At 36.0% G+C, this 13,196-nt stretch overlaps 2 protein-coding genes across 2 annotated transcripts; one reads left to right on the top strand and one right to left on the bottom strand.

Annotated features, from left to right (window-relative positions):
• Positions 1 to 2,080: 2,080 nt before the first annotated feature.
• Positions 2,081 to 4,817, top strand: LOC113700556 (transcription factor bHLH18-like). The gene is made up of 5 exons (XM_027221031.2): positions 2,081 to 2,255; positions 2,627 to 2,717; positions 2,846 to 3,403; positions 3,894 to 4,301; positions 4,378 to 4,817. Exons 2-5 carry the CDS (start codon positions 2,679 to 2,681, stop codon positions 4,462 to 4,464), a joined length of 1,092 nt encoding a protein of 363 aa, XP_027076832.2. The 5' UTR covers positions 2,081 to 2,255; positions 2,627 to 2,678; the 3' UTR covers positions 4,465 to 4,817.
• A 3,223-nt stretch (positions 4,818 to 8,040) lies between these two features.
• Positions 8,041 to 11,673, bottom strand: LOC140011056 (uncharacterized). The gene is made up of 2 exons (XM_072059058.1): positions 10,770 to 11,673; positions 8,041 to 10,263 (listed from the first exon to the last, which is right to left on the bottom strand). Exons 1-2 carry the CDS (start codon positions 11,425 to 11,427, stop codon positions 8,084 to 8,086), a joined length of 2,838 nt encoding a protein of 945 aa, XP_071915159.1. The 5' UTR covers positions 11,428 to 11,673; the 3' UTR covers positions 8,041 to 8,083.
• Positions 11,674 to 13,196: the final 1,523 nt, after the last annotated feature.

The following is a 13,196-nucleotide window of genomic DNA, read 5'->3' as shown; positions in this document are numbered from 1 at the left end:
GGGTATGATTCTGATAATTTAAAGAGGACAAGTGCCAACATCATCTCAAAAATTTTTTAGTTAACTTCTAGAAAGTCTCCTTTTTCTTTTCTTTTTTTAAGTTTTTTTTAGCAAAACTCAGAGCTTTCAAATACTGATGTCGAAAATGTAAGTTTGTACTATGGTAAAAGCAAAAACAAAATTACATCTAGAGTTCCTAGATGAATTAGGTCCCGTTTGAAGTTACGATGTTTTTTTTTATTAAAAAGCACTTTTCGGAGTTAAAAGTACTTTTAAGGTGTTGTGAATCACTCCCAAAAAGGAATATATTATTGATTCTCTCCCAATTGTTTGGATCGTAGGTGCAATAATTTACTTCACGGACGAGGTTTCTAATTCAAGTCTATAATGGCCTAGTTATGCCAGGGAAAATAATAGAAGAAGCATCTGACTACTTCATGCATGCTCTACTCGGTTCGGAGGATATAACTCAGTTGGTAGAGTTTCGCCATTGCAATTGGGTCATTGCGATTACGGGTTGGATATCTAATTGTCCGGGTCGTAATGATAGTATCTTGTACCTGAACTAGTGGCTTACTTTTTCTAAGTAACGAGAAAGAGGACCGAAACATGACACTGAAAAGACTCTGTAAAATCATCATATAAAATTAGTAATAGAGTTTTTGATATTGAAAGCACTTTTAGCAAAAGTTCAAATTTGATACTTTTAGAGTAGCTTTTGTGATTTAAAAATAAAATATTAAATTCAATCATTTTATCCTATATTATGAACTAAAATAAAGAAATAAATACATTTAAAAATTTTCAAATTACACATCATGTAATACAATATGTACTTATTGAACAATGTTTTCAAACTATATACTTAAAAGCACTTAAACACTTAATAAATATTTATTAAGCACTTAATAAGTATTTTTATTAAATATTCTATTTAGAAAATACTTTTTAATAAGTTAACGCAACCCTAAATGTGTCCTTAATCTCAACAATAGCCATTTAGGAACCGACCTAAGTTAGCCCACACAAATTTTTCTTTTTTTAAGAAATGCTCTAGAAGATTTCTGCGTGAGTTTATTTTACTTCATTTGTGTCCTAAATTCCTTCTCCCAGAAAGTGGGAACATTTTCTTGAACTTTAGCCCAAAAAGGAACAAAAAAGAAAAGAATAAATTCTTGAAGAAATAATTTTAACTTTCCTCCTCCTTCCCAACCCAAGGTCACCCAGCAGACCTGGGGCAAAGGTACACAAATCTGACCTGACCAAACCTGACAGAACTTGAAATAATGCTGACCAAGAGAGCAAGACAGAAAACAGGGAGATGAGGCACGATCTTCGAAGAGATAGACGGATAGAGCCCCATTCATTTGACATATGATTTCTACACGCGCAAGAAATATTAGAGATTAGTTTATTCTTTCTTCCCAGCCATCCGAAGGAGGCTTCCTAAGTCCTAACCTACCTCGAGTGAGTTTTCAGATTTCACTACATTATTGAACCTTTCAGTTTTCCTTCTCTTTCTTCCCAGCCATCCGAAGGAGGCTTCCTAAGTCCTAACCTACCTCGAGTGAGTTTTCAGATTTCACTACATTATTGAACCTTTCAGTTTTCCTAAGTCCTAATGTACGGTCTCTCTCTCTCTCTCTCGGTCGGTTCTCGATTTTTTTAAGCAAAACATGATAAAACAAAACCCATATGGAGGGTCATACATAGGGGTGCTGTCGAGTCGAGTCGAGCTCGAGTAGTGCATTACTCGAGCTCAACTCGAGGCAAAATAACTGAACTCGAGATCGAGCTCGACATCAATTTATGGAACTCGAGCTCGAACTCGAGCTCGAGTTTAATTAAATGTAATTAATTCAAATCAAACTCAATCAAGCTTATTCGAGCTCAATCAAGTTTAATCAAGCTCAAGTAATAAAAATTAATATTTTATATATAATTTTAAATAAAGGATATTATTGACATTTTACAATAATAAAAATTAAAATATATATTATAAAAAACTCAATAGAGCTCGTCGAACTCTCGAGTATCATATTTCCAAAATTGAGCTCGATTCGATAGCTCTAACGAGCAGCTCGAACTCGAGATCGAGCTTGGTCAATCGAGCTCGAGCTCGAGCTGCTGACCAAGTAGCTCGCGAGCTCGAACCGAGCTACTTGGTTCAGCTCCAGACAGCAATAAAAGAGGAAAAAAGACCAACCCTTTTCAGGAAACAGCAGTTGAATACTACCTGTCTGATTTGCTCTGAGGTAACCCCCTCCACACATTTTTTGTTTTCTGCCTCGTCTCTTCTTCACATGTTTCTGGTACTGCATGGGAATCTTATCATTAGTCCTATGATAGTAGTTAGTACTGTAAGATATGATAGCATGACTGTTCTACTGCTTTAGTCCAAGTACTTCTGTAGTACCAGATTTAGGCTGGTTGCCAAATCTTTTTAAAGTTAAATTTTTCCTCTTATTTTTGTAGTTTCTGTTCTTTTAGCAGTCCAAAACCCGCTTTTCCGGATTGTCATGCATTAGAATGGATAGTTTGATAGATCTAAAGAGTAAAGACTGGATTTAGTTTATCAGCCTTGTAATCTAATGAAGATTTGTGGGTTGGTTTTCCTTTTCTTCAGGATCTGAAATTATCTAACAGATAGTTTAAGGGCAAGAAACAAATCTATCCATATGGATCTTTCAACTGAATCATGGCTTTCTGAAGTACTGGTAAGATTTGCACGAAATGGCTTCTTCTTTTTTTTCACTTCTGAGTTCTGACCAATTGTGAAGGAGTTTTGCTTATCAATATTTGAAGACTTGGCCTTCTTTTTTTTTTCTTCTCTTAATTTCGTTAGGAAATGGATGTTCCTGCCCTTAATCATAGGTGGCCGATGATGAACTCCATTGAAGAATCTGTTACAGATAATACCTCTTTCGACCGATCCTCCTCCTCGGATCATGGGAGCTACCCAAATCATCCATCCTCCGGCAAGAGAAAGCTACCTCATGATGTTTCTCAAATTAATAGCATTAGTCTTAAACCACCTGTCCAACTGAACAACAACGGCATGAATTCGAAATTCATTGGCACATCTCCAAAGCCCTCTTCTTCTCCTTCCACCAGAATGATTTCGTTTGGGACTGTGAACTACAACTTACCAAATTACTCTGTCAAGACTGAGTCCGAAGATATGATGCCTATCGGAAATATAGGCTTCTCCTCTTCTATTTCTCCAACATCCTTTGATCAGGAATCATATCGAGCTCTAGAGCATGGCACCGACCCTTTTAAAAGGGGTTTCTCTCGGACACACTTGCAGGCTCAAGATCATCTTTTAGCAGAAAGAAAACGACGAAAAAATCTGTCCAAGCATTTCATAGCTTTATCAGCTATAGTTCCTCACCTAGAGAAGGTAACTAAGATTTACTGTTTCTGTACAATGTACTAAAGATTTCTTTAAATTGCCATGTCTTGATATGTGACATAAAACATTCGTTCAAATTTTGTACTAATTTCTTCCTATATATGGTATGCATCCAGACGCACATGTGTAAACTTGTGAAAACACAATGAAGTTTTGTGAATGTTAATTAATCTAGTAACATATTAAAGTAGTTCCAATAATAATTCATAGCAATTTTTGGTTTTACTTTCCGTTTTTGGTTGGTTCCATTAGTAGATTGTTAGGCCAAAAGATTTTGTCATTTGTCTGTAAATTTACAAGGCATGATACAACAACATAACTACAAGGTCAAAACAGGTACAAGCTAATAATTGTAAATCCAGGTTGTAATTTGAAGCTAAAAGAAATAGTTGATTAACCGCTAGAACAAGATGATTACAATGGAGTGTCTTTTCCAACTTTAGTTGGTTCACTGGGATTTGTTTTTGTTGGCGTGCAGTTGGACAAGGCATCTGTGCTTGTAGGTGCTGTGGAGCATATAAAAAAACTCGACAAACGGGTGAAGTTTTTTGAGGAAGAAGAGAAAAAGAGGAAGCAGCGGGAGGAATTGGTTGTTTCTGCAATGAAGAAATCTCGTCCTATTTGTTCTACTGCCACCAACGACGATGCATCATCATCTGGGGAGAAAACCTCTGATGACAGCAGCTGCGATCAGGAGTTGTCGTCTGCTGTTGAGGTTCAAGTAAAAAGTTCAGGAGTAGATATGCTAATAAAAATCGAATGCAAGAATCACGAAGAAATCTTGCTCGAATTCGGTTCCCTAATGAACAAGATCCAATTAACTATCAAAAGCAGCAGCTTTTTGCAATTTGGGGATGGCATGCTTTCTATTGGTGCAGTTGCACAGGTATTTTTCGGTTAGTGCAGTCCAGGAATTAATGATTATGAACTCGAACTTGATCAAAGGTATTTTTTGGTTGCAGGTGAATGAGGAATTCTGCATGACTGCGGAGGTTCTTGCAAATAAAATACGACAGGCTCTGGCAAACCTTTATGATGGAAGATCATAAACAACACTTGAATTGCTGTCCCCCTTCAAATTTCACAAAGCAATTTGGATGTAAGCAAAAGTAATCTCCAAGTCCATGTCCAGAATAGGAGACTTTAAAATAAGAAAAATTTGTATTTATCAGTTTCATACTTTAGGAGGTAAAATATCTGAAATTGAAATTTAAGAACTAAAGTGAAAATCAACCGATAGTTTAAAATTCAGAATGGAATTTAGCCAAGCAATTGCGCCATATTTCTTCCATCAAAGGGTGTAAACAGCAGTGAAAACCTCCATTCAGCTATTGCATACCATGAACTTGATTGGGATGTAGCAGATGCACTAAAGTTGATCACACTTTCTTAAATGTCTTATTTTGGTCATTGGACTTTCTTTCATCTAAAATAAGTCATCAAACTCTCGCCAATATCACATTCTAACCATTTTCTTCAGCTCAAATATACATGTTATTGCTATATATTAGTTTCATAGCATTTTTATCCTCTTGATCGATTCACCCAAACGCCCTTTTTTTTCCCTCTCAATATGCCGCATTTCTGTTTAGTTTGCTGATCACCCGTTGCCCTTTTTTTTCCATCTATAATCAGATCCAAATGAGCCCAGTTGACATATTTCTTGTCTTAATTGGTGTCAAGTTGATCTTTATTTTACAATTGTGCAAGTACCATGTAATCCATTAGTTCATGTAAGTGCATCAATTCCAGGCAAGTTGAAAGAATGGTTATAGGATCTTATATATCACACATGTTGTTACTTATTATATTCGTCAAAGCAGAATAAGATAAAGGAGCAATTATATCTTGCAATTGATTAATGTCCCTGTGATTAACCTAAATCAAGTCAATTGTTCCTGGGATGTTGGAGAGTCAACATCCCACTTGGCCACTGCGTGATTAATGATTAAGGATGTGTTATTATGTCACAAAACTATAATATTTATACTTCTCCCCATATTAGGTAAATTAGTTTATTGCCTACTTGCCAATACTGAACTGGAGAGTGTTATTAATTTCTTGGAGACTGATACTTCTCAATTCTTTAATGGAGAGTCGATGCAATATGCTTGGAAAACACATGGAAATATGTTTACCGGACTTCGAATCAATGGAATATTTATCTTCTTGTGTGGTAGTGTTTAAGAAATTTCCATATCCGTCTTGCTGCTACTCAAATGGCGAAAGAATAGAAGACAAAATAGAGATTTTTTTTTTTAAAGGAAGACACAATAGAGATTGATATAAGAAAGCGGAATAAAGAATTAGGAACACTAGGTAGGGGTGGGTACGAGTTCGGTACTCATCTCACTCAGCATTTGGAGCAATTTTCTGACTCTTATCCGTCCTGTGTGTCAACGAGTACTCCATGACTGGGCACTCGCTGAAAGAGAGTCAGATCAATGGGTACTTTCCGTCCCGCCCCGCCCCTCTTATGATTTAATTTTTTTAAAAAAAAAATTGATTTATAATTATTTAATTTTGTATCTTACATATTCATTTAAAATTCAACATAGATTTTATCCCCAAAAAAAAATCTCATGTCAAAAAACAAACATGTAAAGAGAATACAAGAAAAAGGAAAAAAGTTAAAAAGAATTTAGATTTTAAAAAAAATGGATATAAGTAGTACCCATTTTCCATATATATTCTACATCACTTAACCTCTTTCATTAAAAATATAAGATCGCGACCTCTACAAATCTAATTGTCTTAAGCTTTTTTATTGCTTATCTGCTCGGTTTTGAGATTGTAATAGTTGGTCTTTAAACTTGATCTCATGGTAAACAAAATTTCTCCTTCCTCGTGAAATTAGCAAAATGACATTTATAGTTTAGAGCTTAAAACAATTTGAACCGGCTAATAAATAATCTTACTTCACTCTACAATTCCCTAATATAGTATTTATACAAAGTAACAATTTAGTGAACTTTAATAACTACCCATGTTTTAGAAAACTCCCATAATTTGTTTTTATTTCCCTTCTTTGGTTTTTTTTTTATCATCATATGTGATCAAAGCTTTTTTTCTGAAAATTGCAAACATGTAAAGTGTGGTTTAAATATTGGCATAATTTAACTTTTTTGAAAAGGAAAAGTAAGCATTGATAATTATAAGCAAAAGAAAAAAAATCACATTACATTCCTAATTGCCATGCGGTCGTTCATTTTAGTCTCTTCCAGTGCCTTTTCTTTCCTCTTTACTTGCTCCTCTCTCTGCCGCCCAAGCCAAATCATAACATTATGGGATAATTGCAGAAACCTCAGGAGAGGTCTCTGACAGTTGCATTTACCCTCTTAAGATTTTGAAAATAGCACTGACTTCCCCAAACACGAATTTAGGGCATAACTGATATAAGATAGGGTGAATTTACTTCTATACCTTAAGAATTTAAGGTTGTTAATAAACAAATTTGGGGTAAAAAAGTTAGGCAATAAATAATTTCATGATAACTAATTAAACAAGATTAACGGTTATTTCTTACCTGATCAGACACTACAAGTGCACTTACAAAATGGTGCCACAAAATAGCGCCAATTAATGTTTCAACATGGTGTCATTTTGTAATTGACAGCTCTTGAGAAGACAATTCAAGTTGTACATTATCTACATAGAAGAAAAGCAAAAGCAAGAAAATGGCAGAGGAAAGAACTCCAAGCAAACCTCCATAAGAGAATAAATTCTAGTGGTTTTGGTTGAACTCACTTCATTTTAAGCATTCATAAAACGAATGGAGAAAGAAAGCAGAAATAAAGGTACAACAGCAATAGTCATCAAAGTAATTATCAAATTGATGATAAGTAGTGTATCGACTGTGGCATTTGGTTGTTCTGACTTTGTCACTTTGGTGAAGTCCATGATTCTCTCCAATAGCTTGATGAAGCCATTCTTTTGGCACCACTACTTTACTTTTAGTTAGCAAACTAACCACACAAAAAAAAAAAAAAAAAAAAAACTTCTGTTTGTTTTTGAGAAGTTTCTACGCACACTAGTGAAGAAAATTTTTTTGAGTTGGTTGTACATTTTATATGTTTTAGAATTTCAGATTTTTGAACATATTTTTGTTGCTTCTTCTAGTCGTTGTTGTTGCACTTATTCTCTTTGCACTTATATCCCCTTGAGATTCACTAATTGTTTCCAATTTTTAATATTTTTCATTCTTTTACTAATACAACCTTACAAGAGGAAAAAATGGTACAAATGAAACAACATTATCATCTCACTTCTCAAAATACTTTTTTAATGGTACTTTCTCCAACATGGACTAAAAATACTATTAAAACATTAAGTTCAGGGGAGGTTAGTGCTATTTTCGAAACATGAGAAGAGGTGAGTGCAACTATTAAAAACCTCAGGGGAGGTTTCTGCAATTATCCCTAACATTATTTCTTTTATCTTGTTCTTCCCTTTTCCTCAACGCCATCTTAGGTTCTCCTGCTTGTGTCTTCTAAGTTATACCATCTTTTACTCATCTTCAGATCAAAATCAGGTTCTGTTTTTCTAGTCTACAAAATTCTGATTATGTAACATGTACCAAAGGCCTAGCCCAGCAACCAAAAATAGGTATTGACCAAGGTACAAAATTGAAGAGGCCAAAAGACAAATTATATACACGGAAAGTACATATTATTTCTTGAAGTTACCCCTAGTAACATATTCCTGATACAACCCAAACCCTTTCTGAAAATCCAAATGTTGTTTCTTTAGCAACTTCAGTGTCTTCAGCTCGTTTGGGTCAAAAGAGATATCAGAATCATTAAATGTCAATTGTATTGGGCACCCTGCATTAAGCAGGTCTAGGCCAACCATCTCTGGACTGACATCTGGGGAAAGCTCTTGCTTTCTGTATAAAAAGGTTGTGAATCTCTTGCTCCAAGTTCTGAACTTTTCGCACTTTATTTCCATTGTACAGACCTCATCCAATAATGCCACAGGTTTATGAAAAAAGAAGTTTCTTACATCTCCATCCCCAATATTAATTTCGTCAGTATCATCAGCAAGGGAAACAGCATAGGTACCATCAAGCTCTGATTCAGCTTCAGTACGTGCCCCTGTTAGTTCATCAGCTGCTTCCATAACCCCATCACACTGAAGTTGGATTTCTTCTTCTGCTGACCGTATAACTAGATTTTTTTTACCAAGCATACCAGAAATATCCATATGAAGAGTAAGCCAAAAAGGAGGGGGCAGAAAGGACTGCTTAAGAGCTTTGGAAGGCAGAAATTTGCGCGACTTAGTATTGCCGCAGTACGATGGTATTTGAAAAGGAATACCATAGGATTCAAATTTGGGGGCTTCTGGGTACTTTGAGTGGCTGGAGAGAGCCAAACGTTCAAGATACTCGGGCATATTTGCCCAAATACACCTCAAGGCAATCTCATAAATACTAGTTGGCAAATTAATGTCTTTAAACACATCAAAGATTCTCTGCAGTGACCCATATCCAGTGGGATCACCAACCATGGACTCCTCATTGCTCTCCTTTCCAGCTTCCTTTTTTAAGGCAACTTTGTCGACCTGCTTTCTTTCCTTACTAAGGATTTCAGCAAGATTACCATTCAGATAACCTTGAAGGTACTGAAAATTCAGGAAATTAAATTTGATGTTCAAGTCATCCTCTTCATGGCTCATTTCGTACAAAAGATCTGCCTGAGAATTGCATAATGTCTTTCTGTGGGCTTCATCAGAAATTCTACCACATTCTCCCACTGCATGATATCTCTGTGCTTCTAATTTCCCTGAGGACGTTAACCGAATTAACAGAAATCCATCCACAGTGTCTGATTTTGGCAAGGGAGCTAGGGGGTCCCTACTGAAAATACCAAACCCCAGAACTACACCTGTTTTCTGTCTCCAATCAAACCACACAGGAAGAGCATCCTTCAAGCACTCTTCTCTTATGAGAAAACGTCCACAATGAGTACCATAAGCTGACAACGAGAACTCTGAAGGAAGACCCCAGGCATAAAAGGAGTTGCAAAATTTTGATATTTCAGAAGAAACAGTTTTTGTCTTGTTGTTTGGTCCATATACAAAAAGACTAAACTCACTGTTCCAAAATGATCCAAGCAAGATGCAAGAGCCTGAGTCTGTTGCCCACTTGTCATCCTTGGTATTTGACCTTAACTCTGACAACCTAAAAACAGTGATGTAACGTGGATTATCAAGACTGTGCACCCATCGCAATAGTGGCCTAAATGGTTGCCTTACATCACAAAGCATGAGCAATCTTCCAGAGGTCACACAAAACCTGAATCCGTCACAACCAGTTCGACAGAGACCGATGAATCTATCATGCTGTATGTTAGACAGCATCTGAATTTTCAGTAAACAGCTCAAATTGCACCCACAAGACCTAGCATCAACTAAGAATACAGCAACCGCATGAGCAACAATCAAAATTCTTGGATGCCAACTAAATTCAACACTTATCCAACCACCACGGCCACTGTTCTCAAAATCTTTATTCTTGCTCCATAAAGCATTCAGTTTCTTCATTCCCACTCTGTTGTTTGAACTAGGATGCTTTTCCAAGCAAGAACTAATACCAAACAAGTACAGTTCACCGGTCTCTAGCAAGACAACACTCTCTTCAGATAAATGCGGACTCCAACAGGCATGAACAACTTCAGAAATCCCAAACAATCTCTGACCCACAAAATCTACCTTTGCGCACTTGACCCCCAAACCATCAGCCCCACTAGTAGTCTTCACTGCATACCAATACACAGAATGTATGCTACATGCCATCAAATATCCAACAACAGCTAATCCAGCAGAAGAAGAAAATGAACTGGCTGCATCAGCTGAAATTAAATCACCAGGATCAGACCTTAGCCTTATCTAAATAACTTTAATATCCTACCAATATACACAATGCCAAAATTTACTAACAACAATATTTTCATTTCTTCCATTGGCAATTCCCCGAGCCCTACAGAAGTTGTTTCCTAGTTCATAAAAAACGCAATTATTCAGCTGCCATAATCTGCATTTGCAATTAAGGGGCTTTATTCTCAAAGCATTATCCATTTCCATTACTTTAGTCAGTTTTACATCAAAAATCTCTCAAAAGAACGGAACATTCCACAAAACGATACTATCGTATCAACACCGCAGCTCCATATACAAAAATTGGCACGCAAATGCGCAGACCCTTAGGATTCTATCCCAAGAACATGACAACTCCCTTACGACAATGAATCAGACATTGACTTAAGAATAAAAGGAGTAATAACCATTAAAAAACCATCTACCACATTCAAAAAGCCCAAATATTAAGAAAAGATCTAAAAAATCAATACAAGATTACCTGATAAACTATCATCAAAATCAGAAACAGGGTTCACCAGCAACTGCAAAATCCGACTATTAAGTTTCTGATTAGCAACAAAGACGTCCTGATTCCCATGATTTAGCTCAACCTCCAACTGGAAGTTTCCCTTTAAAAATAATTTAACAAATCCAACTTGCTCACAATTTTCCCCAGCAGGAAAAAATGCCAAATAAGCCCAGCTTTCATCATCACCATCACAAGGGAGCCGGAGCAACTGAAGGCAATTAAACCCATGTAAATAATCATGAGATTCATGCTGGGCGAGTACGAGCTCAGACCCGATTTCAGAAGCAATATGAGAAGAAACGGAATAAGTAATAGAAGAAAGTGGAGTGGCGGAATTCAAGGTGGAGGATACGAGGAATCTTGCGAGCGTGAGTCCAGGATAAGGCACTGGAAGCCGAGGGGCTAAAGATGGTGAAGAGTAGAGTTGAATAAGGGATTTGGGACATGGGGTGAAGATTATTGGACCTATTTCTTCATGGGTTTTTTCCTCTTCTTCTTGTTTTTCTTCTTCATCTTCAAGACGCGTTCGTTTTGGCGGTCGTGGTGGGTTTCCGTCGAGGAGGAGGAGCGGCGGGTTGAATACTGAGGAAATTGGCCATAGAGATTTCCATTCCTCTGAAAATTCCATAAGTTTTGCTTTCTTCTCCCGTTGCTATAGCTTCATAATTCAATTGAATTGAGCCGACTCATACTATAATCAAGATTGTTTACAGTTCTGGTCGGAGCAGTGGACGGGAGGTAGCAATTTGGCCGGAGATTTCGGCGATTCAGGGAAAAAAAAAATTTGGTCGGTTCTGGGTGGAACGGAAGAAGAACGGCTGTTGGCCGGAGTCAAGAGCGGCAAAGATTTTGGAGAGGCTTTATGTGTGTCCAAAGTGGACCTGGGATTATTAAGTACAATTCAGGTAAATTACACTTTAACCTCTTCTGGTTTAGCGCTTTTTCATATAACTCCTTATGATTTTAAAAGCTGTATATAACTCTATTATAATTTGAATTAAAGTAATTTATATTTCATAACGGAATCAATTAAAATATCAAAAGTATTCCTATATAAAGTTAAAAATAATTTATTAATCACAAAAAATTATGTATCTATTTTGAAAACCATAAAAAAATTATGTGGTAAAACACTAAATTATAAGGGAGTTATATGATAAAATGCATAATTATAAGAAATTAAAATATCATGCATATTATGTTTATATATTTTGATCACTTCAATCATATTAGTTTTTAAATAAGAGTAATTTCGATATTTTTGTGAGTTACGTTGTGCAAGATAATTTCTAATACTTTGATACCTTAATCCAAATCATGAAAAAGTTAGGTATAATTTTTAAAATTATAGGAAAATTATGTGAAAAATCGTTAAATTACAGGAGAGTAAACTGCATTTTATCCTTTATAAAAGTTGAAAAGAATAATTCAAAGGTAATAAAAATTCACCATACTTGGTATAACTTTTTCCCCCAAATGATAACAATTTCCATTGATGAAAACCATGTTATAAAAGTTTAGAGCAACTGCTTCATGGTAGTGTCATTCCCAGCTGCATTTTTTATTCAGGATGGAAAGTCACCTTTCCAACAAACATCAAAGCAACAGTTTAAGGCAAATTTAGCCAAAGTGTGAGTAACTACATTGCCTATCCTTCTAACGAAAGAAAAACCGCACACATCAAAATCCTGCTTTAATCTGATGATATCCTCTAAGATAGTAGCTCATTCCTGTTACATCCTCAATGGATTTCTCTTGGAATTTTGTAACCACATTCCTGTAGTCTGTCTGGAATTTCACTTCCTTCCATCCCTCCTGTTTTGCCTTCAGCATTACCATTAGAATTGCTAAGGCTTCTTGCAGCAAGGGTTCCGTACATACCTTCTTAGGCTAAGTTCAAATTTGCATTAATTCTCCTGCTACATTTCTTGCTACCATTGCCCATCCAGCCTTTTCAGTTGCCTTCTATAATGTAGCATCAGTGTTGATTCTTATACAATTCCCTCTTGGAGGAATCCTTCTTTTATCTTCATCTCCAGCTTCCCCCAAGTCTTTTTGTTTTCCTTCATCTTTTTGGCTCTCTTGGTATTCTTTCCAGTCATTTAGAGTTTTGCCAATTTGCACCATCGGGTTCTTTCTAATGTTGCTAAACTGAAATTCATTGCTTATTTTCCATATTTGACATAATATGCTAATTGTCAAGGCGATGCACTCATATCCATATTTGCCATATTTTGTAAATAGAGTGTTTAGTGCCGTGTAAAGGATATTCATCGATACTCCAAAAAGCTTTGAGGTAATTTATTTAAGTCACTAGTGCCCATCCTATGGAGTAGTTAAAGAATGCTTGAGGTCTGTTTAGTTTTACCCCAAGATATGTTTTTTTGTTGCAATGCA

The sequence above is a fragment of the Coffea arabica genome, chromosome 7e, assembly GCF_036785885.1.
Source record: "Coffea arabica cultivar ET-39 chromosome 7e, Coffea Arabica ET-39 HiFi, whole genome shotgun sequence".
NCBI classification, from domain to species: domain Eukaryota; kingdom Viridiplantae; phylum Streptophyta; class Magnoliopsida; order Gentianales; family Rubiaceae; genus Coffea; species Coffea arabica.
Note: the sequence above shows the minus strand (reverse complement) of the source record. Positions and strands in the feature narration are given on the sequence as shown.